Source organism: Corylus avellana, chromosome ca1 (genome assembly GCF_901000735.1).
Source record: "Corylus avellana chromosome ca1, CavTom2PMs-1.0".
NCBI classification, from domain to species: domain Eukaryota; kingdom Viridiplantae; phylum Streptophyta; class Magnoliopsida; order Fagales; family Betulaceae; genus Corylus; species Corylus avellana.
In genome coordinates this window covers 44,562,986-44,589,311 of record NC_081541.1, presented here as the reverse complement: position 1 = coordinate 44,589,311, position 26,326 = coordinate 44,562,986, and the positions used below count along the sequence as shown (strand labels likewise).

At 33.7% G+C, this 26,326-nt stretch overlaps 3 protein-coding genes and 1 non-coding gene across 5 annotated transcripts; 1 reads left to right on the top strand and 3 right to left on the bottom strand.

Moving 5' to 3' along the window:
* Positions 1 to 392: 392 nt before the first annotated feature.
* On the bottom strand, positions 393 to 10,119 carry LOC132163958 (protein LNK2). Its single transcript, XM_059574349.1, has 9 exons — positions 9,838 to 10,119; positions 5,970 to 6,312; positions 5,722 to 5,848; positions 4,825 to 5,143; positions 4,647 to 4,736; positions 3,115 to 3,840; positions 2,872 to 3,029; positions 884 to 1,279; positions 393 to 785 (listed from the first exon to the last, which is right to left on the bottom strand). Exons 1-8 carry the CDS (start codon positions 9,859 to 9,861, stop codon positions 913 to 915), a joined length of 2,154 nt encoding a protein of 717 aa, XP_059430332.1. The 5' UTR covers positions 9,862 to 10,119; the 3' UTR covers positions 393 to 785; positions 884 to 912.
* A 2,060-nt stretch (positions 10,120 to 12,179) lies between these two features.
* TRNAR-ACG (transfer RNA arginine (anticodon ACG)) lies at positions 12,180 to 12,252 on the bottom strand. The gene has a single exon. It is a non-coding gene; the product is annotated as a tRNA-Arg (tRNA).
* Positions 12,253 to 16,059: 3,807 nt separating this feature from the next.
* On the top strand, positions 16,060 to 21,697 carry LOC132166371 (annexin-like protein RJ4). 2 transcript variants are annotated; one of them, XM_059577177.1, is made up of 5 exons: positions 16,060 to 16,179; positions 19,295 to 19,440; positions 19,763 to 19,981; positions 20,868 to 21,170; positions 21,247 to 21,697. In XM_059577177.1, the coding sequence occupies exons 1-5, from the start codon at positions 16,107 to 16,109 to the stop codon at positions 21,448 to 21,450; spliced, it is 945 nt and encodes a 314-aa protein (XP_059433160.1). In that variant the 5' UTR covers positions 16,060 to 16,106; the 3' UTR covers positions 21,451 to 21,697. The 2 variants fall into 2 exon arrangements, with proteins under 2 accessions (XP_059433160.1, XP_059433166.1); XM_059577183.1 differs by lacking the exon at positions 16,060 to 16,179 and adding an exon at positions 18,611 to 18,683.
* A 645-nt stretch (positions 21,698 to 22,342) lies between these two features.
* LOC132168027 (annexin D4) lies at positions 22,343 to 25,349 on the bottom strand. Its single transcript, XM_059579094.1, has 6 exons — positions 25,304 to 25,349; positions 24,399 to 24,571; positions 23,604 to 23,822; positions 23,156 to 23,371; positions 22,770 to 22,841; positions 22,343 to 22,552 (listed from the first exon to the last, which is right to left on the bottom strand). The coding sequence occupies exons 1-6, from the start codon at positions 25,347 to 25,349 to the stop codon at positions 22,343 to 22,345; spliced, it is 936 nt and encodes a 311-aa protein (XP_059435077.1).
* Positions 25,350 to 26,326: the final 977 nt, after the last annotated feature.

The following is a 26,326-nucleotide window of genomic DNA, read 5'->3' as shown; positions in this document are numbered from 1 at the left end:
TTGGCACAAGAACCGAAGCCTTATTGGCTTCCAAATGAAGCAGTTCTTTTCTAGCCATCAACAAAAGATAATGCTTTCTGACAACTGTAAGTGGCATGCTATCAAAAGACATTCCATATAATTTTGCAGAACTAACCAGCATGCATTTGCCCTAGTTATGTCACAGCGATTCACAACCACAATAAAGAAAAAAAGAATATACAAGCAAAATGTGTGAGCCACAGAAGATATAGAAGCAACTCAATATGAACAAAGCATGTTATGGTCTTCAACTTGGAAGAAATGCAATGGTGTTATTCAAATTTTGTTTGAATACTTTCCTGGACCAAGGATAAGCCTAAAATATTAATTGAACTTTAAGTAATAGCAGGGTGAAACTACAAAAAAAAGAATCTCCAAAACCAGTCATATATTCAGAATCCTAACAAAATCAAGATCTTATCATAAGAGACTATGTTTATGATAAGCATACAGCACAACAATTTCTTAATGAAGTTTTCAGAATATTAGTTAGTGGCCAAAGTCACATAATTGGCATGTATGTATCTGCCAAGACTTAAAGATATTAAGTAGTACCGCTCTTTCACGCATCAGACATATTACATATTAAATCACACACTCAACATTCATCACCATAAGGATACAGACCAGTCAACCTTCAAACAGAGATACATAGTTATATTGAACATACTACTTGAAACATGCACGGGCACAATTTTTCTAGGGTCTTCCATTATAATGATGTTTGAGGTTCCACAATCCAAACTTGATAAAGATCCCAAAGGCTGACAATAAAAGAAAACCGAGGGGTTACCAGTAAATCCATATATTTATGCATGGAAAGCATATCAATAGGTGTGGAAGAGATGAAGGAAGGAATTACCCTAATAGAATTCTGAAAAATATCTCCATTCATTTAGAGGCTTCAACCTCCATAGCTCCACCATCTGCAGGCTCATTGTTTGAAGCGTTCTCTGAAGTGTCTATGCAAGGACTGCTTTTAAACTGATCGGCATGTTGGGACTCAGCCAATGGGCAAGAATTCTTAGATCCCTGGTGAGGAAAGTTATGTTTACTCTTTGAACTCTCTAGCAAGTACCCCATTGGCAAGTTCGCTAAGCCTGCTGCTTTGCGTTCGCACGGAAGCTTTGCGGAAATAGGTGATTCAGGGGTATCGGGATGTTTTCCTGGCGACTCCAAAGGCCTATGAAAGAGCAAATGAGCCACAGTTCGGTCTATGGGATTGGTCTCTGTTTCTATCTCAGGCATCCCTGAATACCTGCAATACCATATGGTTCAGGTAAGGAAAATATCAAAATAATTATAAGTTTGGCATCTAACACAAAAAGGTTGTAACTACACCATAACTAATCTGCAATGTTGATACTCTTAAGCATTCAGCCCAAAAAGCTTAAGCTGGAAGGTGGAGAGGCCCAGTTAGTAAATGAACTTGTACAAAGGTATAACCTCACCAGTATGGTACCTTCTCTAGCACTTTATCCCACGTGGTAATCCAACAGATATAGAAACATGGATGCAAATGAGCCAAGCACATGGAGTCCAGTAACAAACAAACTGGGCTCTAATTTTGTTCTAGAGCATCCAACCCAAGAATTTAAGCTAAAAGGTGGAGAGATTCAACTAGTACATGAACAAGTATTAGGGTCCACGAGTAGCCAGTGTGGGACCTTCTCTATCAAATACCTTCTTCAATGCTCAAATAACATAAACTTAATGGAGATTTTAACTCTCAAGTGTAAATAAAGAGATGTGATTCACCAAAAGTTTAGAATAGGTGTTTGAGCAAGAACCATAGGATGCAGACGATGGAATCAATTAATGAATTCATTAAAGCGTTTATTTCAGAAAACTGGTGGGGGAACCAGGTACAGAATATGTCACATTCAACTTCTACAAAAAACGAGTTAAAAAAAACGTCTTAAAGTGTTCTTGTAAATATCATTCAAACTTGTACTTTTATACTGACTAAGCTTGTCTCCTGCCTCAAGGCTTCTTGACTTTTGGGCACATAACTGATGGGTCATATAAGTCATCTCTCCCTCTCTCTCCAAACTCACACACGCACATAAAGCCTATGGCTCTGTTTCAATTTCTCTTTCTTGAATAATAATTTTGTATTATCTAACAAATCTTGCCCATAGTTTTAGTTAAAACTGGTACATTTATTTTCTTCCAATATCAATCACTTTCTCTCCATTCTAATAAGGTAATCAAAAGACTAATTCTTCTACCCGGCCATAAAAAATGTCACCTAAAATGTGGATTGGTGAGGTACATAGAATGAGTATGAGAATATGATTGTTTTTAATAAACAATGGGGGTAGGAGCATGCAAGATACCAATAGTTCTCATTAACTGCAAATTGGCAAGACTTCTCATTGTCTGTAGGTGAGTTATCAGGATATCTTATCAGGACTTAAATAATTTCATTATGTAATCATCATTCTAATTATCTATAAAGGGAAATAAAGATTCAAATGAAAAACAAAAGTGGGAGAAATAAGAATATACAGTTTCTCTTAGCGAATATACAGTTTTTCTCATTCTTAGCAAAGTCAAATTACCAACCACCTTTCCATCAGATGTCTACCTTTCCTTTTGACCCTAGTTAGTAATGCAGCAGTAACGTTCACTAAATCGAATTCTTTGGTTCATAATATTTATTTCGTAAGCCAATTTAGTTTTTGTTTTTTTGTTTTGTTTTGTTTTTTTTTTTTTTTTTGTAAAAAAAACATCATCAACAACATAAGTACATGATAGTTAAATTGAACTGTTTCTATGTATAGAAAAGGAAAAAGAGGTGTCCAATTTGAAGATATAGACCATGATAACTGTATTAGGTGTACTAACCTGTTACAACTATTGATTTCTTCTTTTGCAAGGACTTCATGTTCATCCCTGCTACTTTTGTTGGTACTGCTTGTATCACTAGCATAATGCCTTTGCATTGCACTTTGAGCCAACCGGAACAAGCTATCCCGTATACAAAGTCTTAATTTCATGTCCAACTGTAGCAAAACATTGTTATCATAAGTTTGTAACTAGTCCAACTTACTCTGTGAGGAAACCAATCCCCTTGCAAGTCAAGCATACCTTTGAAATAATATCTTGAAGCCTGTAAAGTATTGTGTCCTCCACTGAATAATCATCAATTGCCACAGGGACTGTATTGGAATCATCTTGTTCGATAGGTGAGTTAGGATCCAGAGGAGGAAGAGCGTTTATATCTTCAACTTCAAGATCAGCCTCCTCAAAGTGCTGATTTTGGCTATCTGTGGGACCTATTTGAGTGATGGCATGACTGCTAGATGGGACTTGATTACTGAATTGTTTCTGTTGTTTCTGAATGGCAAACATTGCCTGCATTTGTTGCCGCCTCCTTAGTTTTTCAATTTTTTCTTGAGGTGTCATGGTCAGACGTTGCACAGGAGTTTTCACTGACTTGCTAACAGGATTTGCACCACCTGGAGAACCTTCATAAGCAGAAAGCAAAGGTTGATGCTTACGCTCAGCAGACTGAATGTGGGCAAGCACAGGCATGGTAGGATATGTATTTGTGACATTCCCGTATGCTGCTGGAGCCACAAATGGATTGGCAACATGCTGGTATTGCAAAGACCTGGGTCCTGGAATCTGCCTCTGTTGATTGAGCATTGAAGAGGGAGGAGACTGTAGCATGGAGGAAGCCACTTGGTTCTCAAATTGTCTAGACGAGTTTCCTGATGGAGACCAGGTACCATACAAATGTGGCAATGTCTTCTGCTCACTCTTCGCCTCTGGCTTTTTCCGACCTTTCGACAATTTTGTTTGCTTAGAAGCCTGTTATATGAATAAGAAATGAGAACAGTAGACAGACATTTCGGGTAAAAAAGGATTACAGAATTGGAAATTAATCTGAGTAACATAAATGTAAACAAAACTTGCAGTCATCAGAACGTATGATGTCAGGCATGCAGAAAGAAAAAAAAATAAAGACATGCATTAAAACACGATTCTTATACATTAGGAATACACCTTCCTAAGATGGAAATAATTAGTTTGAGCCACAAAAAAAAAAAATCCAGCATGGGGATATTACAAGCTAAATTGCACTACTGTTCCTACTGTACTAATTAATAGCACTTTTCCAGTCTTAACAAGAAACCAAATGAAGACTCTACTTCAGGCACTCTACATCATGAACATCATGCACTTGGCAGCCTACTCTAGGTTGTTTTATATCAGAATGTTTTCAAACTGCACAAATACCCAAATTCTACTAAGTCAGGTAACAGTTCTTTCTCAAACGTGCAATATCATCATATAGCACATATTTGGCTGAAGCTACATGAAGATGCAGATTTTTATTCAAACTAAAGGAAACTTTGGACCTAATTCGACGACTATAATCACCATGCTGGATCTCCACTTAGTTTCAGAAAACACTTGGATAATACATTTAGTAAAGCAGCATAAATGATATAATATATTCACTAGGAAGCCTATTGTCAGTTGACATTATTTTGCAGGCCCACCCTATGAGAACATTAATTGAGTAGTAATCTTGAATGCGGATTGCAGGCTCGATTAGGTGTTAAGTACTATACTATTATGAGGCTGAATTGGAAGTTCAAAAGAAACTTTACCTTATTTATAAACTCATTGGTGTTCACAACATTTTCAACAGCTGGGCGAGAGGTTGTTGCAGAGATTTTCCCCACCATGTTGATATCTGTCTGCAAGAGACAAACAAAAGTAATGTGATTTCTATGGTTCACTTGTTTAAGTGAAAAGCATTTTGCACTGCAAAATAACTTGTATTACCTGCTCCTTATCAATAGGCTTACTTTTACCTCCAGCATATTCCATATGACCTGAGATTGCATGTGCATTCTGCATATCATGAAGTGCCAGATCATTGATTTCCCCGTGGTCAATAGTAAATGACAGGTCATCGTGTTGCAAATATTCTGTTTTATTTTCCAATTGCTCAGATGCATTCCTTAGTTCTCCTGACACCAGACTTGGTGAATCCGCAGATGTGGGGAAGATTTTTACTGGGCAGTTAGCTACATCTTTAGAAGAAGACCATAGCTCATCAGCACCACCAAGACTCACATTGCCAAAAATTGGGTCTTCATTGCTGCAAAATCATCACTTGTGAGGATATTGAGTCAGATGGATAGAATACAAGTGAAAGAGGAAAATAATAAAGGAAAAATAAGTAAAGGAACATTATGAATCTTTTCACAGTTAACCAAGCTCTCCATGCTCTTCCGTCAAATGTTTTTATTGATCAGTTGCACTTTTAGCTTAAGCCATTATGTTACAAACTCCAAGAAACAGAAAACACCAATTATAAAATTGAAAAAAAAAAAAAAATCGATATTGAATCAGTTGAATGAACTTTTAACAATAGTTCCACTTTTTGGAAGAAAAAAAGAATCCAAGCAAGAAAAACTGTCACATTAATTTCTATATTTCAACTTCTATTGTTTTCATTTCTACGGCTAAAGAACTTGGATGATTTGAGGCAAATGAGGGGGCCATGACATTTGGAAAATTCTCACGTTTTGTTAGATAACGTTAGTAACATAATTTTCTGCAGCATGGTCATTTGTCAAGTTCGGAAAAGAAAAAAGAGAGGAAAATAAAAATCCTCTTATCAGGACATTTTCAAGACAATGTCTTGATAAGAAAGAAACAGATATCTTCAATTACCTAAAAATTCGATCGAGATCATCAAAGCTTCCAATGTTAACCCAGTCATAGTCAACCAAATCACCTTGTTCTTTACCTTCATGGGTATTTTGAAAAATTTCAGCATCTTTATCATGTTGAGCTGTCCCTGCTTTCAAAATAAATTACATTAGAAATGATAAGATCAAATTACAAACTATGCCCCGTCTGTCGGTTGGGTACACACACACACGCATAGAATTTATTCCAATAATTGATATTTTTACTACCTCTTGATGAATTATATTTGCTACTTTCAGTTAAGTTGTTAGATACTTCAGTACCCATGGAATCCTGATCAGTTTTGGCAGCACTAGATAAGGACAAATCAGGCCACGAATCCATGCCAAATCCTGAAGTAGTAATATCTTCATTGTTGTCAAGGTCAGAGCTGCTCTCCAGCTTCCTTCCATGTAAACCAATTTTAGACCCCGCTGTCCTCTGCTCAGTAGGCTTGATGTTAGCAGCGTCTTGGTTCCATTCTTTCTTGTTGCGATAATCTTCACTTGCCTCAGGATAAGGCACAATATGGTCACCACTCTCAGCACCCTCACCCCATATTATATTTGAAAGCTGAAATTATACGTAGTTTAAGCATCACCATGACAAGAATAACAATGTCATCTAAACAGATACAAATTATTTGAGCAGTTTATAGAATAAATAATTGAAGAGTAAACAAAACTTTATGCGAGCAGTGCTGTATTTGTGCAAGCAAAAACAAAAAGTGCAGCAAAAGGCTATACTAGAGCATAAGTATACAATACTTCACGACCAACAAAGTAGAAGATGGTGACAGGATCTAAAATACTTATGCTGTGTTGTCATATCTAGAATTAATAGGTCCACTTCGTATTACATGACGAGTGAAGCTGCAACTCGATCATGCCAAATGGGGCTATATCTAAAAAGAGTCATGACACCAACAGTGTCACTTTTAAGATTACATGTGAAGTGGCAGTTCGACTTTTAGTACGAAATGGGAATGATGATGATGGTGCCCCAGTTTTTGCAATGATCTCATTTTTCAGTGACAAATGTATTTTACGATATATGCCAGATATAAGAGTAACACATCTTTCACCTTTGGCGTCTCTCAGAAAATAATTTCTTTAGGGCATTCTCACTTATAAAATATTAATAATAAAAAAAATCTTTAGGGCAAGATTTTCTATAACCTATCTATTGGTTCAGATTAAGTATCATAAAACCCTCTGGAGTTCTAATCTTTCTCAGTGGGTACCAACAGGAACTTAAATAATAATCGTAACTCAAAATGTGGACCTCAAATTTTTAGTTGGACATTGAAAAAACATGGCTGGTGTTAAAAGTTGTTTATGTTTTCAAAGATCAAAATTCAAAAACCTCCAGAAAGGCATGGTTCAAAAGTGTGATATTGCATGCTGTTTGAAGGAGCACTTTTTAAGCATACTTAAAAAAGTACGATCCAAGCTACTACCAAGGTGAGAGAGGACCCTGCACTAAAAAATCATCCCCATGGGCCATTGACTATGGTGGTGAAAACACATTTTATAAAGATAGTATTAACTGAAGAGCCTAGCAAAACCAAAGAAAATAGTATTAACTGAAGAATTGGATCTTTTTACAATAATTAATATTAAGGGAACGGAAGAGCAATTTCACATATCGTATGGAATTATTTCTGTAAAACATTGTGGACATTAATAAAGTCTTAATATTCACCATGATTCAAGCCAAACTTATCTGTATAAGTATCAGGAAAAAAAAAATTAGCATTTGGTGAATTTGGGTTGTTGGAAGGTAACTTTCCATTTTTTTTTTCATAAATAAATTTATAAGCGCCAGACGGGCATAAGTACATAGGACAGATACAAAAGGGAACCACTAAAGAAAGTAAAAAGAAAGAAAATAGAAGAAGAATAACAACAAATCTTGTCCTGAAATTGAGGATGTCAATGAATCTGAAAAAGAACCAAAACTCCAAAAGAAAGATGAACCAAGTCCTAATCAAATAAGGTCTCAATGAAACTCATTATGATGACCCTGTCAACTTGCCCTTGCCTTGGAAGTTGGAAGACCCTATCATTCCTCTCCTACTGTGTGCTTCACATTAGACGCAATGCTCCCCAACCTATGGAAGACCCCATGGTGCCCCGTGGCTAGATAGACCAGAAAATTGCTAATCTGGGATTCATTTTAATGATAAACCTCATCAGCATGTATTAGAGAACTTTGTTCAACAACATAAGAAATTGAAGATAGATGGTGTCTAGGGTAAAAGTGGTTGTATGGAGGGGTTTAAGGAAAATTTGCCGTTCGGATGAACAGGATAAAGGTTTGATGAAATTTGTTATTCAGACGAACAGGATAAAGGTGTGATAAACTTTTTTACTTAGAAGAACTGATGACACTAGCTTTATTCAAAATTAGGTAAGATTTTCCAAAGACAACAGGAAGAAAGAAAACAGTGGCATGAATCTTGAATAACCAATGGACAGCCATGGAAGCAATTTATGTATAGGAAATAGAAGAGATCTTTAATGCAATCAAAACTAGAGATATGCTCTAGTGTGAAATTTGGGGGAAGTTTTTGAGCATACAATGGAGACCTATATGTGCATTTGCTGTATTGAACTTAGGCATAGAGATGTCAAATGCCTTAAGAACACAACAAGTGAATCAATAGTAAAGAGATAAAAGAGACAGATGTGGCTGCAAATCCCAATGAAACTGATGCGAGAAAAGATGGGTTAAAGGCTTGGAGGTTAGACATAGTGGGAAGCAATAAAGCATACAAATGGCTAAAGCCATTGTTGTGGAAAATGGAAAGACACCAAGTTGGGAAACTGTAGGGAAAAGTAAATGGAGAAGAAGATATCACCCTCCTTTCTTCCCGCCCCTCTTCTGTTCATTATCTCTTCCCAGTTGCTTTTTAGGACCCTCCTCTCTTCCTGTCTCTTTTTCCCTTAGATCAATGTGTTGAATCCTTGGAATCCATCAAATAAACAAAGAAAGAAGGAAAAAACACAACCTCAGAGTCTGATCTGAAGATACAATGAACTTCCTTAAGGAATGGCAGTGGTTGTGGAGACAGTGATGTCAGTACTGATGCAAGAATATTCTATTACACCATCGGGTGCGTCTTGGTCAAGTCTTTTTGTCCCTAAAAACACCAAAGCTCAATATGTTCCCTATGATTCCACTTAGTGCAATATTCCATATGAGATTTCTTCTGATAATTAATAAATTTCTTTTTTTATTGGAATATCACTTTCAGAAATTCTATTTCTCCAGTCCAGCCAATCCTTGTTCTTTCATGACGCTTTCACTCCATCAAAGGACTCTTCCCTGCACCATACAAACTAACTTCAACTCCTATTTTTCACATTGAAATACCATTTAAACCTAAGAGAAACTCATTACTGTCTTAAAGTCAAGTGAAATCGCGATTCTATTTCCAAGAGACGGACAAGTTCACACCATTGTAACATTCCCCACATTCAATCTCTTCAACAAGCAGCACCACCTAATGTTTTAGTTTCTGACGCTATTCTCGGCTTCTCCCCCTATTAATTTGGTGAACATCTATGTGGATTCTTTCGTTTAAAATTTTACTAAATATAAAGAAAAATCTAAAAATGAAAAAAAAAAAAAAAAAATCCAATGGATTTTTGCTTGACTATTTACTATTCAAAGTTTTCGGCAGTAGCTAAAAGGGGCATAATTCTGCAAATTTTCTAATTCCTTTTAGCAAACAATGAACTTTTTAATAGAACATAAACGCATTTAGAACTTTGTGTTAATTCGTTGAACAAACAACAACCAAATCTATTTCAGCAGTACCACACAAATTCACAAATATTAGGAAAATTAAAAAAAAGAAAAAAAAGAAAAAGAAAAAAGAAAGAGACCATTCCACAACAAGAACACAACAATCTGAACATAACCCAGAGAGAAAGTTCACATCTTAAGCTCAAATTCTCATACATACAGTCATTTCAACACTCACACAAGAAGAACCAACACATGTGCATAGATAAACAAATAAAAAATCTGGGACTTTGAAATTTTCTTTTTTCTTTTTTTTTTTTTTTAAAAAAAAAAGAATTGGGTTACCTCTTCGTCGTTCCAATCAAACATTGCTGAAAATCCCGGAGAAAATCTCTATTCCAATACCCAATTCATAGCCTCGCACGTTGATTGTCTTGCACATTTGCCAAGTCCCCCAGAAAGAAAATTACAGAGATAGCATCAAATTTCCAGACCAAAGCCACGTGCAGAGCCTACAGAAACCGAACACAGGCAACCAACAACAGGCAAAGAACTTGCTTTGTACTTTCTGTAAATTTGTTGTTCTTTCAAACGGCAAGCTAAGATGTTTTTTCACAGTAAAATGGAGTTTTCCAAAGAGTCACAGAGTCAGAAAAAATGGTAGTGGTGGGGCCACCGAGCACGTGATGTCACGTGCGTCGTGATTGGTCGACTGTGCGACACGTGTTAATGCGTATCTGAATTTGTGGTTAGGAGAAGGCGATCTAATGCTTAAACGTGATTGGGCGAACACAGATTTGAATTTCATTTCATTTGGGTTTCATTTGGGTGGTGGGCCCCATGGGTGGATCTCGATCGTGGTGGAGGTGGTTTTGGAGGTCGCTCTCAGGTGGGCCGATAGTGGGCCGAGAGTGTTGCGTTGAGTGCAATGTTTATCCAAGTTGTTTGGACACTAGGGTTGGTTTTTTGTGATTATTTATGTGGGTGATTGTGCCTTTGTGCCCATGCTCGTGATTTTTCTTTTGACTTTGGCTTAGACCCTATAATCCTACCTTTATTCTTTCTTTGAGAAATATTATATATTGACACAATTGTTTTTTTTTTTTTTTTTTTAATGTTGATATGAAATTATGAATCATATGATATTGCAATCAGCTCTTGGATTAGAAATCAAATACTGATTAACAATGTCATATTAGTAAAGTAGAATAAAAGTGCAGTGTGTAGCATTACTCATATTCTTTTTTCTCAATCATAATTGATTTAACATTTAGTTAAGCAAATTCAAATGAAAAAAATTGGCCATCCAATAATCATGATTCTCTCAATTTCAAATGAAATGGAAATGATTCATGTTATGGTCCAAATTATATTTTACAAATTTAATGTTATATATGTTGTTATGTCATTTTAAAATTTTGAATGAATGATGTAACAAAACAAAATCTTGACCGTGAAATAAATTTTCTATATTTTCACTTGAAACGAAAATGATCATATTCTATTGACCGAGGCCAAAAGGGTGTTTTTCTTAGTGAACCTCAAATATTTCCTTTCTACTCATTTTTCACGGAAGGATTAAAAAAATCAAATCAAATGAAAATTGTTATAGAAATCTTGATGGGAAAAGAAAGTGAGAGATTAGACAAAAAGAGTAAAAGAGACTATTGTGATTCTAATCATAATGACATATGTACTTTATGCTTATTATTTTCTATTATTTTCAGTCTCATCACTTAATCAGTACTTTATAGCAAGCATTTAGGATTCTGTGTAACATTTTTCTATAAAAATATCAAAAGACAAATATAATATATTATATAAAATTCAATTTCTTTAGACCTAGTTTGGAGAAAAATATAAAAAATTCAAGCATTTTTAATATATTTTATTATTATTAAAAAAAAAAAAGAAAAAAAAAAGAAGTGTTTCTCACGTGGTCTAAGTTAAAAGACACAATACAATTTTGTAGACTAAATTAGGAGAAAAAATTGTCCTAATGTATTTACATTTTCTCCAAAAATTTTAAAAAGTCATTGCTACCAAACAACTTCAAGGGGTGGGAGGTGAGGATTTTTTAAACTGAGGGCACTTGGCAATTATGTAAGTGTTAACTTCTAATTTTGTATAGCCTCAAATAAGAAAATCTCTTTTTACGGTTAAGATTTTGTTTTGTCGCATCTAAATTATTTTAAAATTTTAAATGATGTGACAGTATTTGCACTTTTAAATCTGTGAAATCTAAACTAGGCTATAAAATAGCTATTTTACTTGAACGGGAGAGAATTTGAGAACTAGAAAGCTTTACACCTCAATACATTATCATACTTCATAATGATGGACTGATGGAGTGTTCTTTTTCTTTTTATGATAAAGCATAGATGCACCTACATCATAGGGTAAAATATGAGTATTCAATGTTTACATACTTTAATTATTAGGTAGTGAACACTTTGGTTCCAAAAAAAAAAAAAATGTAGTGAACACTTTGCAGCAGGAGGAACATTTAAATATATATTTTAATTAAATCAAAACAAAAATAGATATATTTTATTCAATGTGGTTTTTCTTTTGGGCTCGGCCCACTTTTTTTCTTTTGTTTTTTTCTCAGGCTCTTTTTGGGCTATTAGTCTGTGACACTTTATAGATTGTTTGGTGCAAGGAAAAAAAAAAAACAAAAAAGGAGACGACTCCACTGGGGATCGAACCCAGAATCTCTGGTTTCGTAGACCAGCGCCTTATCCATTGGGCCATGGAGTCGCTGTTGTGACAATAACTTAAATTTTTTGATCAAATCCATTTATAATCTAATTCTGCCTTATTTGTCTACATCCGATTATACAACCAGTCACAGGCCTTCAGCCAAGATCAGTAAGAATTTTGTGAACTCCTAATTATATGTTTGTTTTTAAGCCAATTTCTAGTGATATTCTCACGTTTGTTCATGCTTTTTAGAAGATATTTTTTATTTTTTATTTGAAAAAACGTTTCGATATAACATAAAAATGAAAGTAGTTTTTGAACGTTTTATGTTTTGATAAAAGAAACAAAAGAGAGAAGGGAAATTCTTTTATCAAACAAAGTCAATACTTCTAGGGCATACGGTATGAAAATTTTCTTATATATATATATATATATATATATATATTTTGGCTAGTAAAAATTAAGCTTGGCCTTCGTTCATGTTTTGGCTTTCCCCAATAAAAAAAATCATGATTTCGCCTTTTAAAAAAAAAAAAAAAAAAAGTGATGAAATCCATAAACCAGCTTTACCAACCTTTGACCTACCCAATATTATTAGGCCGAAAAAACACCAAGCAGAGAGCACCAAATACGGCCTGCATATAACGAGCAGCTGGGCCAATTGTATTGATGAAACCACGATTATCAAATAATTTTCTTTTCACTTATTCACACCCATCTCACTAATGGAGTTTGTAAACAATTGAATGATTGATGTCTCTAATGTTTAATACTAAATTGATATTTGTTCTTAGAGAACGTAATTTTTATATATATTTTTAATAAGATTAACGTAACATGTATTTCACTCATTTATTTTTAGAAAATATATGTGATAATCACGTGTTCTAGAGACAAATATTAATTTAATAGAGTAAATTAATTTCTCGAATCCAATTTAAAAAGAAAACCTAGTCTCTTATGTTAGCTGCACAATTAAGAAAAAGATGCTTCTTCCCATTTGAGTTGGTTAGGATATTGAGCTAAAAAATAATTCAATATAAGTAATGATATATACCACACTACTATCTCATGCGACCCCTTATATTTTGACGACGTTGAAGCATCGCATTCTAGGCATTGCCTTTTAAAAAGTGACTTTTTTTGGTTAAAAATTAAAAAAAAAAAAAAACGTGACGCTCAAATAGTGACACTATTAAGGTGTCACTATTTGAGCATTTTTTTGTAGTGTCACTATGCCGACGTTGCATTGTCAATCCATCATTGATTATTTTTATTTTTTCATTTTCTTTTAAAGATGACTAATCTAAGAGTGAATTGACAAGACTACATAACCATAGTGAAATAGTGATGAAATGATGGTGTGCTATATAGCATTACTTATTCAAAATATTATTAACAATACAAAAAAATTGATTTTTAATGACTACCCATTAGTGACTTGTTAAGGCCCAAAAACGTCACTAATGGGGTGGTGACGTATCAATAGCGACGTGATTGGCAGGTCAAAAATCATGCGATTAGAAAGGACTTTAGTGATGTGTGAAATTGAATTGGTGACGTGATGTTTTTGACACGTTGTCACTTTTTTTTTTTGGGGTGACGTGCCAAGTTTAACACGTCACCAATTGATGACATTTGAAAAAAATTTACACTGTAGACATGTCACTAAATCCATTTGATAAAAAAAAAAAAAAACATACACTATAGACATGTCACTAAATTCCCAGTTTTGTTGTAGTGTAAGTGTGTCATCAAGCACCATAAATGAACCTTTATGGATGATCATCTTCAAAGATCCCCTTTTATTTTTAATTAATATTCCAATTTCATAGTAATTAAGCAAACCTAAATGTTTAAGGACAATTTTTTTTTTTTAAAAAATAAAAACTGGGTTGAAAAAAAAATTAAATTAACATATATTCTTAGAGCATACGATTCTTACTTGCATCTTTAATATGCACGTGATAATCGCATGTCCCTTAATCCTATTAAAAATATATGTAAGAATTACATATTCTAAAAATAAATACCAATTTAATAACCTACATCAAAAAAAAAAAAAAAAAAACTTTAATAACTTAATTTGAAAAAAAAAACTTTATCAAATGCCTAATTACGCTTTCCCGTGCCTTGGTTTCCCTTATTTGAAAAAAAAAAAAAAAATTATATCCATTACGCTTTCTCAAAGTCTCTCTATTCACTTATTCTTTCAAACACTCTAATACTTGAGTATGAAAGTGTCCCAAATCTCTCAAAGGCCGTCGGTTTTTCAACGACTTATCACCAATCCGACACTTAATAACAAAAGTCTCTTGTCACTAATTTCAAACCAACCCAAGTGACATCTCCCTACTGGCTCGATCTCTTTGGTGGTCTGGATTTAGAAGAGGACAAAGAGGTGGGTGTATATATATATTCATTTTATTTATTTTCTACCATATAAAATTGTGATGACTCAGCACTCTATACCTTCCTAGGTTAAAACTGTGACATTTATTATAAAACCTAGGACCTTCGAAAGTACATTAATTAAAAAAGAAAAAAGAAAAGAAAGAACAGACTGCTCAAAACGGTGAGTTTTTAAATAATACTTTGAAAAAGACATTGGGTGGTCTCAAGACCATCTTGTCTCTTTCAATTTTCTTTTCCTCGTTACGATGTTGGGAAAAACAATGCTTTGATGCTTAATTTCTATTGCTTGTTCCGATCCATCCGTAGAGTTGTTGATTCACAACTAAATGTAATTAATTAGTTAATTTTGCCATCGAATCAACTATTTTCAGTGTGAACAGAATTAACAGTATAATTAATTAACACTTATCTCAAAAATTTAAATTGATAAAAAAATATCAATTTAATAATTGAATTAATATTCTAATAAATATGCACGATTTTCTTGATTCATAGTACAATGTGAATATATATTGGACGTCCTATATATATATATATAATTAATATGCAGTTTATATAATAAATTGATTTCCTTCATCATGTATCAAATGTGAACTCAAAGATCATATTGGATTTTGAGCAACATAAACAAATACATGGTACTAGCTTTTTTTTCTTTAATTAATTAAAAAAAAAAAGGTGTGAAGTAAAATAAAGCTAAAGTAGTAACAGGAACATATTCCAAATCTCACAAACAGAAAATGCCAACACTTAGCACATTGATTATGAATTCTCTACCAAAATCAAAGTACAATGCATATATATACTTTGATTTCTTTTTCTTTAGGAAAACTTCATGACTTAAGACTTATTCTCGGATGTTTTGATACTTTTGCGATCATATTTTTAAAGTTTAAAAAGTCGCAATATTGGGTTCCAATGTTTTAAAAGTCTGCAATATCATTCATCTGTTAAGATTTTTTTGTTAAATTCTAATGAAGAACATTAAAATATCCAAAATACTCATGTTTTAATTTTTTTTTGTTAAAAAAATTGCAATGCATGGTGACTTCTGGTGACCCACAGGCCACGGCCAAGCTTCAGGTTCCATTTTTTTTTTTAATTATTTTTAGTTAAGGATAATTTCATAGTTTTATTAGTTTTACATGGGTATAGAGGACATTTAACCAGTTTATCGTTAAATTTAACCTTAAACTTCTAAAACATGGAAACCTAATATTGCAACTTTTTAAACTTTGAAGCTACAATCACAAAGTGCCGAAACGTCTTTATTTTTAATAATATATAATTGGAAGGAATAAAAAATGATGAAGAGGTGTTGATGAATGCCTGTTCTTCACATGGAAAGAAATGTCCAAACATGAACATCGTGACCCGGCGTTAATTTTGATGTTAAGCATATATGGTAGTATAAATAGGAGGGCCATTGACAGGGACTCCTTCACATTTATCATCTCTTCTAGATCATAAGAAAATCCATCAAAAGCTTAACATTAATGGCTACCCTCATTTCTCCTGACCAGTTTTCTCCTGTTGAAGATGCTGAAGCTCTCCAAAAGGCTTGCAAAGGTAATCTCTCTCTCTATATATACTCACGTAAACTTTTGCATGTATATATATATATATATATATATATATATATAGGTTTGTTTTTGGCTTGATTTTAAATGTATTCTTTTCGTGTTTGGCTCTGGTTCAATTCTAATTGAAACTACTGAATCGATATGTTGAGAACATATATTCTTTATGTTCTGTTATAAAACATGTTTTTATCTCAACGGCTCGAGTTCCGAATCTAATTAATTTCTTAAAACCTTAAAAGGGTATCACAATATGTTGATTACATCTCATGAAATGGTGGTTTAGAAGCTTGAATATTCATCCCTTGTCTTTCTTAATCCCCGAGGGTCGACACATGAAATTAACGTTTAAATATTATTGTTCTAACTAACAAAAAACTGAAAAAAAAACACCTTTTTATTTTCTAAACTACGCGCCATGTTGTTTTTATTATCGACATTTCTAATAATAATAATAATAAAATCAAAGAAATATAAGGGAAAATTTAGCTCTATTTGCTGATGTGACTTTTAAAATTACCAATAGATTAAAATTCAGTAATGATTATCACAAATTCTATAGAAATTTTAAAAGCCACATCATACTTTAGAGCATTAATCTAGTCCTCTTTAGAGCATTAATTACTCTTTTAAAATTTTTAGTATCAGAATTGAGCAAAGATTAAAAAAAGAAAAAGAAAAGAAAAATAACTAGGAAGTGTATATACTATATAGTTGAACAACCTAGAGCCATCTTTATGATACGTGCGTGCCTGCAGGGGATGAAAGTGGGTAGTTGTGGAATGGTAGGAAAAAAAAAAAAAGGAAGTTCCAGAAAGATGTACGTGGATGATCTGAATATTTTAATTAATTAATTAGTTTTTTTTTTTTTTTTTAATTTTTTTTTTATATCAACTTACTTAATGCTTTAATGTTCTTCGTTGACTCATCTAACATTTTCGAAAAAAGTTAAGATGTTAAAATTGGATAGAATGCTAATATTGAAAAAATTGTGCTACCAAAATTTGCAAGGAAAATTTTGTTCTTGTAAAATGAGGTGGCCTGGCATCTATGATAAAATTAACTAGGGGCCAATTAACTAAGGCAGGGCCAATCGTCCAAAGTATTGTATCCGAGTAATGCTATGGACCATTTTTTAATTATTTTAAAATTGATGTAACCTTTAAAATCATCATTTGACAAATTCAATGGTGATTTCAAAAATTACACTAATTTTGGAGAATAAAAAAAGAATAAAGAAACGGTCCCTAACGTTATCCTATCAAGAAATTGCTAAGACCTAATACATTAATTATAGATGAATTAAAGCCAACTTAAGCACACCTAAGCACGAGTACTTTACAAAGGGAAGTGGGTGAAGGTCAGATTTTGATTAAGTTAATCTGGACATGATATTATAAAATACATGATATTATTATTAATTAGCCATTTAGCTTGTTGAGGTGTTGAAGGAACATGCATGAATGATATTATAAATAGAAGAATTATAGAGAACTTTTTTCACTATAGAGAAAAGAAGCATCGATGGCTACCCTAATTGCTCCAGAAAACATATCAATCCCAAATGACGCAGAAGCTCTCCGGAAGGCTTTTCAAGGTTAATTTAGTCATTTACTGATCGATACATTGATGATAGATATATATAGGGTGATCGAGGTTTTCACTTTGCTTTGAAAATTCCATAGCATGTTTTGTTTTAGTTAATTGTCCTTGATTCAAGCATGTGCATATGTTTAATTAACAAATCTTAATGATCGTCAAGCCAAGAAGCGCAAAAGGGCTTTGCATTTGATGAGTTCGGCTAGAAATACATTTTTATTCCATAATTATTTCACTATGATTATCTCTTAGACCAATGTTTGATAAAAATATATATATATATACATTCAAGGGCTGATTGATAATGTCACATCAGCATTGTGTGATAGTAACATGAGATTAAAGCGTACGTGATTTCTAACATTACTCTACATTTTATTTATAATCATGAGTTGTGCATTTGCTCAATACTGCTAGTTGAGTCGAGTCCGGTTAATTTTGGCTTAAGTTCAGTTCCAATTGAAATTGGATCAGCTAAGATTAGGACACGTCTCACAAGAAGACACAAAAGACACGTGTCTCAATCCCAACGAATCCAACGCCAAGCCAGTTCACATAGGCCAGGTTAGAGACTCATTTAATCAATGGCTGTTTATGGTAAAGAATATAATGGTGCCAAGCAAAACCAGAAAGGTACACTACATATTAGTTATATCATAACCAAAGCCAACTAAAGCGTACGGTATTAAGTACTATGAATAAGTGCCAACACATGTTTGATTCCTAAGTTAATTAGGCAAGGAGGCAGGAAATTTCCTTAGTTGGCACTGATTTCAAAACATAAATAGTGGGGTTACAGAGAAATCTCCTTCACATTAACAATGGCAACAATCATTGTTGCTGAAGATGCTTCTGTTCACGAAGATGCACAAGCTCTCCGAAACGCTTGTCAAGGTTAAATTAATTGTTTGCTATTTAATTTTTCTGTTCATTTAATTATTAATTAGTAAATTATTTTTCCATTTGTTGAGTGAGATTACTAGTTGGTTTACTTTTTCATTTTGTGTATTAAGTGCATAGAACATGTATATTTTGATGGGCTCTCATGAATATATAATCAAGTGTCTTTATGCCTTTGATAGCATCATAATATATATGCTGTATGTATATGTAGTTTTGTCTTATGAAATACACACACATGCATATTAGGGTTTATGTGAATTTGGATTTGGATTTGAAGCAATACCTAGATACTCCACGGGATGCAATAACTATGATTTGGGTCGCCCGTTGTAGAGAAAAAAAGGCTTGCAAACTAAGAAGTGGTGTATAAATGATCGGGGTGGCCATTGGAGATAGTTTGATCACTCGAACTACACCTTTTGACGACTATAGTGGCCGTTTGACGAGTCTTAAGTGCACTTTGTGATTGGATTATGTGAACTTTCTGAATGGCTGCTTATATGTTATATATGAAGAGGCAAATTAATTGAATAGTGCTAGTAGACAGTATTGACCCTTCTAGTATTCCTTTATTTATAATTTGTGTGTGGATGACTTGTTAGGATGGGGAACTGATGAGAAGGCAATAATCAAGATACTCGGACATAGAAATGCAACTCAAAGGAAGCAAATCAGGCAAGCTTATGAGGAGCTTTATGAAGAAGATCTTGTCAAGCGTCTTGAGAATGAGCTGTCCGGAGACTTTGAGGTAACATCATCATGCTATTTTACAACTTTTTGACACGTGTTAACATGTGATTGAAACACATGGATACAGTTTTATTTTTATTTTTATTTTTATTTTTATTATTATTATTATTATTTTATTTTTTTTAATTGGGTCGGAGAAAATTCATCTAATCCAGTCTGCTAAGTATTAACATGCTTTAAAAACAGATGTTGGTTTAATAGACTGAGTTTCCTCGAATCTAGTTTGGAGAAAACAATTAAATAATTGTTCATATAATTCACATTTTCCTTCATTTTTAACAAATTTGTTGCAATTGTTTTGGACATTTTTGTGATGATAGAAAGCGGTGTACCGGTGGATATTGGATCCAGCAGACAGAGATGCAGTTTTGGCAAATGTAGCCGTTAGGAAAGCTGAGTCAAATTATCATGTGATAATTGAAATTTCATGCATCCTTTCTCCTGAAGAGCTCTTGGTGGTGAGACGAGCCTACCAAAGCCGCTACAAGCGTTCCTTGGAAGAAGATGTGGCTGCCCATACCACCGGGGATTTGCGCCAGGCATGCATATATGTTTAGCTTCTTGCCCTTGATTTTAACTTAATTAATTATCACCCTCATTTTGTGAGAGATTTATATAAAGTATACTAAAAAATACCTACATTGCAGAAAAAAGTGTCATGTTTAGGAGTACATAGGTTTGAAAATGTAGAAAAATCATGTTTTCGTGGAACGGGCAAGCTAAGGGGTGCGCTTTTTAAAGATTTTACGGAACGCTTGATTACGTTTTTAAAAATCATATTTTCATACTTGCATTTTGAAATTGCTATATATATATTTTTTTTGGGTCAAATAACACGTATTGAAATCTCTAAACCAGATGGACACTTATAAGAGCTCAAGTTGGTCTAAGAGAAAAAATGTTGAGAGTTCATAGAATAAAGTTTAGAGTATTGTGATGGGTATTACAAGTCTCTTACAAAATGTGGTTTGACGCAACGTGATAGTTGGGGACAGAGGAATTGAAAGGGGGGGGGCGGGGCCACAACTCATAAGGGAAATTATAATTTTTTTTTTTTTTGTATATCGGCCCCTAGCAACACAATTTATTGGCCCTTGGCCTCTATCCATACTAAACTCTGCCTCCATCTCTGGTGATAGTCACATGACACATATCACTTTTACAAACTGATGTAACAGTCTACGTAACACTTATCACATTAACCATTAAAATGTGTAATATTAGGTGATACTAATTTTTCATAAACGGTGGACTGACACCCGAATTTGTAAAGAATTATAGTAAAAGTTGTAGCACTCTAAACGTTCTCTTAAATTTTAAGTATGCCCAATATATGAAGTTAAGATGATTCAATTTTAACTATTACAAGTTGATGATCATATATGATTAATCATTGGACTTGGTGGTTTTTGGTCATTGTCACAGCTCTTGGTTGCCCTAGTAAGTGCTTATCGGTATGATGGGCATGAGGTAAATGAAAGATTAGCAAAATCTGAAGCTGATATTCTTCACGATGCTATCAAAGACAAAGCATTTAATCATGAAGAAGTCACCAGGATCCTGAGCACAAGGAGCAAGACACAGCTCAGGGCTATTTTCAACCGCTACAAAGATGAACATGACACTTCCATCACCAAGAATTTGTCGGGTGATCCTCATAGTGATTTACAAAAGGCATTGCGCACTGCAATTCGCTGCATCAATGATCCAAAGAAGTATTTTGAAAAGGTAAATTTCTTTGACAAAGTTTTCCTTCAAATTGAATCGAAGAACATGTGATATATAGTTTTCCTTGATGGTGCAGTTGGTGCGCAATGCAATCAAAGGGGTTGGAACAGATGAGGAGGCACTCACTCGAGTGATAGTTACAAGGGCAGAGAGAGATTTGAATGGCATCAAGGAGCTTTACTACCAGAGGAACAGTGTTTCCCTTGATCATGCTGTGGCCAAGGAAACTTCAGGGGATTACAAGGCCTTCCTCCTTACTTTGCTAGGGAAGGAAGATTGATTGAGATCATTCTTTCCTATATATATATGGGGGAACCTTTTAGAATTTTATGTTATCAATGGTGGTGTTCTCAGTTGGCCTTTGTTGTTGTTGGGGTCTTTACTTTCCTTGCAGTCTTGTCTTGAATTTTCATTGAGTGTGACAATGTATGTTTACCTTGATTTGTGTCAAGTGTTTTTCATAAGGAGTACTTGGTTGTTTTGGACAAAGGGACGGAATTAAAATTTTTATCTAAAGGGTTAAAGTATGAATGAGAGTCCATTTTAATTTTTAAGTCCATATATATATATACAAAGGATATTTTTTAAAACCGGGGGAGGGAGCATGGCCCTACGGCCCCCCCAGTTCTGTCTAGAAGGGCATCTATAAAAAGGTGCATGATATGGCAATTATACCTATGATCTAAGGCCTTAACAATTTTTGTTTTTTCCTAAGCAAATACAAGGGAAAGGGGAAAGAGATTTAGTACATCAAAGAAAGAGCAAAAAAGATGGGTGTGGCAGCCCAACGAAAACTCAAATACAATTGAAACAGTGCAATAAAATCCTGGAATTTATTGGGAATGAGCCCAATGAATGACCTGACCCATTGGCCAAGAAAGGGGCTGCCAAAATCGGCGGTTTAGCAGATCTGTTTAAAGTAGTAGAAGAGTTAAGAAATTTGAACTGTCTTATTATTGTGTCAAAGTGGACAATCAACTAACCATAAAAGAAAATTATTAAATGGTAGCTAACAATTTGTTTTTGCTAACAAATACTCATACTAGCTAGCCCAAGAACACATGCCTCAAAATGAAAAAAAGATCAAGAATCAATCAGAAGAGGATATAGTAATATCCCAATAAATCTTTATATCATCCCAGAAAACCCTTTTTCAAATCCCATCTTCTCAATTATCCACCTCTTGCAATCAAAGTGAGCAAGAAATCTTTGTAGTTCCCATGAGCTGTGTCTTCAATTTTCTTGGATAGAGAAACCCCATGTTGGTTATGGTAATCATCTTTGATCTCCTTCATATCTGTGTCAGCTCGGGTTACAATCACTCGAGTCAGTGCTTTCTTGGTACTCTTGTCTACATCCTTTTGCAGAGCCATGTCCAAGACCTTTTAAGAAAACAAAATATAAATAAGAATTTGGAAGGACAATTGAGTAAATTTACAACTGGATATCTTGGATTCGGCTTGGGTCAAACTCCAGTTAGAACTTGAGGACTCATTGGGATTAGGACATGTGTCCCTCATAATCCCGATGAATCTTGTTTCAACTGAAATTGAGTCTAAGCCAAACCTGTCCTTATAATCTAGTTACAATTCATATTACCTGGCTAAAATATTGTTGGGGAGTGCATAGGCATTGCACAGTCTCTTTTAGCCTCAAATCAGCATCAAGATCCTAAAGAAAAATTGCATATGGATAAAAATTCAAAATGAGTAATAAAACATTGAACTTGATAAAGTCAAGAATTTTATAATTAAGATACCAAAAACAAAAAGAATTTAATATCGAAAATGTTGTGCTACATAATCAACAGTTTAGATTCATATAGGGTTTGGTTTCAATTGAAATTGAACCTGTTGAAATTAAGATACGTGTTTCTTATTTTCTGTTATAGGACACATGTACCAATCTATCTCAATGGAAATCCGAGCTAAACCCCTAGGATTTTTTAGTTCCTAATTTACAAAAAAACAAAAAGAATTTATTACCTCCTCAATATTCATGCCAGAAATCTCCTTGTAGTGCTTATATATTGCTTGGAGATGGGGCTTGCTCCTTGTTGTTAGTATCCTTATTACCTCATCGTCTTCAATGGGCTTGTCATTTGTGATGGCATCAAAAAGTGTCTTGGCCTCAGATTTTGCTGCATCATCCCTAAGCTTTGATCCTTCATACCTATAGGCACTCACAAGAGCAACCAAGAGCTGTTCAAAGCACAAAATTAGTCAGATATATATATGCCATTTAAGCTCAAAACGTGAAAAAAATTTGCATTTCGTGCATTAGACAAAAGGGTATGTTTTTTAAAAAGTAGTTTAACTCGCTATCTTTTCAAACCGCACGTTTTGCAACGGTAAAAACAAACAAACACAGAAAAGCTTTGTAAATTTTGGGTTTCTAGCTTTCTAGGTTATGAATTAAGTTAATGATACTCACCTTACGTTCACAGCCGTTGATGTGCTGAGCAACATCTTCCTCCATTGATTGATCAAAGAGGGAATGGTAGGCCCGCCTTGCTCCCAAGAGCTCCTCGGCTGATCTGGTGCATGCAATCTCTATGATGATACCATACGATTGTGGCCCCTTCTTCAATGCCTCCTTTGCCAACCGAGCATCCCTTTCCCATGGATGCATGGTCCAAAGCACCACAGCATTCTGATTATCATTCAAAGTGATCACCCACATCTCATTATAATTATGTGTACAAAACCCTTTAAATAACAATTTTTAACCACTCAAAAAAAAAAAAAAAACAATTTCTTTTAAGATCTAGACACTATAATTTTTCTTGCTTTCGTGGCATTTTTAGGTCGCCATGACGTCACAACAAGAAAAGGACATTTTTATTTGTCAAATTTTCACCGATTATCACTCTAAACGCCGATATTAACTTTTCGGACGGTTTTATTCCGACCGGAAAATTTTTGCCCTTTTTTTTTTTTTTTTTTTTTTTGGTTTTAGTTGCAGTAAAAAAATGTTAAAATTAACCTAGCTAGATTTTTTGTAGTGTTAATGAAAATTAGTGGATTCAATCACTATTTTATTCTAACAATACTAATTGTTATATTTTATTCTAACAATACTAATTGTTATATATATATATATATAAAACTGGACTTTATTCTAAAATAAATACAATCCTTTACGAATAATGATTAAAAAGTAGATGTTTATAACTATAGCAATTAAGTAATTAAATAAAATATAGTAGAAGTCAAAAAAGAAAACAACCTTAAAACGCATGAATTCATGCTTGAGAAGCCTGACATGGTGATCATCCCACCGCTCAAAGTTACGTTCATCCTCTATGAAAAGGTTGGGATTTCCTTTCCGGAAGGATTTCCTTTGCTCCGGATGCCATTTTCCCAGTATTGATATCAACGTCTGCTCGTGGATTCCATGTCCTGCGTAAGCATACAAACATATCATAGAATTCTTAGGAATTAGTTTTCCCTCGCTTCAATTTAAGAGAGAATTATGAATTCATTTCCCTAAAGAATATGGAAAAATGCAACACATTTTATGGAGGAAATGATAATGTAATGTTAAATACATTTGTTAAAAAAGACCTTTTGCCATATTTAGGGTCTATTTTTGTTAACTTTATTATGATGGCCCTTTTTAAAAAATAAATTGATGTAATTTGGTCATTTTAATTTTAAAGTTAAATTCTTAGTTCTGTTTCATTAATATAGAAAAGTTTGACCAACCGCTTTACAAAGGGGCCCATCAAACTAAGAGCTAGGAGTTAAAAAATGGGGAACAAAGAAAAAAAAAATGTAGAAAAGTTAACTTAATATTTACAATGGTATACTGTTGAGTAAATTCAGTATAAAAACAAAAAAACAAAAAGAGAGAAGAGAATACTGCAGCAGTATAGTAATTCCTAGCCCAAAAGGAAAATTGAATAGTGAATTACTGGAAATTAATGTGAGGCAAAAAAATTATTAAAAAATCACAAGAATCAGTTTATATGATTAATCCAAGTTTATGGCATAAAATTACACTTCAAATCAAGATAACAATGTACAGTACTTGATGTGTGATTATATATATAAGATATTTTCATTGAAGAAATTAAGTTGGAATTTTTAATAATTTGAGTAAAAGGAGGATCGGAAGACAATTAAAAGAACCTGAGAAGGCCTTGTTGAGAGCTTCCAATTCATCAGGGAGAGCCATATATATTCTTTTGTGTTGATGAGGCAATCAGAGCTAGCTAGGATGACGAACTTCTAAAGCCAATTAGACATATTTATATAAACCCAAAAGGTCAATTTCGTCATTCATTAGTTAGAACGGCATTTTTAAGCATCTTAAATCATTACCAAGTTAATAACGGGATTGGTTAAAACGGAAATGAAACAAAATTAAGACTTAAATAACATATATTTAATATTTGCATTGTTTCAACATATATATAACTTCTATTTTATTGGGTCTCTCGCAAATGTTTTAGTACGTGGCTAGAGTTCCGTTCTTTTTGGGACGAAGTTTTCTTTTAAATTGTAAGAGTTAATTTTTTTAATATTAAACTGATCCCCAACCCCAACACATATATATATCAGCAGGGAGAGCTATATATTTTTATATTGGAGAGGTCGAAGTATACTATATATGTTGCAAATATCTTATTGTCATAAATGTACGTGATCATTACACCATATGATAAACATTTCATATAAGAATGCTTTCTGCGTTATAGATAGCAATATCTTAGGTAGCTCAGCTTTAATATCCAAGCACGAGAAAGGGTGAAACAAACAGAAGAAGTTCATTTTTCCTTCTTCTTTGTTAACTAGTTAATTTGGAAAGTTATAGGGCCATTGGAGTAACAAGTAGTTATAATTAAGGTTGAAAATTTTTAACATTTGAGAAGACGAAATTAGTGGATTAGGATTAAGGGGTTTAATTTGTTTAATTAAATGGGTCAGATTAAAGCTAACATATATAGTCTTATATTTATAATTTGACACAATTTGAACCCGACACGTGAACACAAATTGTCATTTTGCAGTTATTGGAGTAACTAGTAGTGTACGTTAATGTTGTACACGTACATGTTCACTTGTGCTGCTAGAGGTACTATGATTGAGTAATGCTACGCATGATACTGTTACTCTAACACTTCCTAACGTGACTTTTAAAATTATTATTGG

Coding starts and splice junctions, on each gene's coding strand:
- LOC132163958 (XM_059574349.1), bottom strand. CDS start 9,861: ATGTTTGATTGGAACGACGAAGAG. Junction 5,144..5,721: donor GATCTCGATCGAATTTTTAG/GTAATTGAAGAT, acceptor ATGATTTTGCAG/CAATGAAGACCCAATTTTTG. Junction 3,030..3,114: donor TTCAAGATATTATTTCAAAG/GTATGCTTGACT, acceptor GTTTTGCTACAG/TTGGACATGAAATTAAGACT.
- LOC132166371 (XM_059577177.1), top strand. CDS start 16,107: ATGGCTACCCTCATTTCTCCTGACCAGTTTTCTCCTGTTGAAGATGCT. Junction 19,982..20,867: donor CCACCGGGGATTTGCGCCAG/GCATGCATATAT, acceptor TCATTGTCACAG/CTCTTGGTTGCCCTAGTAAG. Junction 21,171..21,246: donor CAAAGAAGTATTTTGAAAAG/GTAAATTTCTTT, acceptor TTGATGGTGCAG/TTGGTGCGCAATGCAATCAA.
- LOC132168027 (XM_059579094.1), bottom strand. CDS start 25,349: ATGGCTCTCCCTGATGAATTGGAAGCTCTCAACAAGGCCTTCTCAG. Junction 23,372..23,603: donor TCAACGGCTGTGAACGTAAG/GTGAGTATCATT, acceptor TGCTTTGAACAG/CTCTTGGTTGCTCTTGTGAG. Junction 22,842..23,155: donor CTGGCATGAATATTGAGGAG/GTAATAAATTCT, acceptor ATTTTTCTTTAG/GATCTTGATGCTGATTTGAG.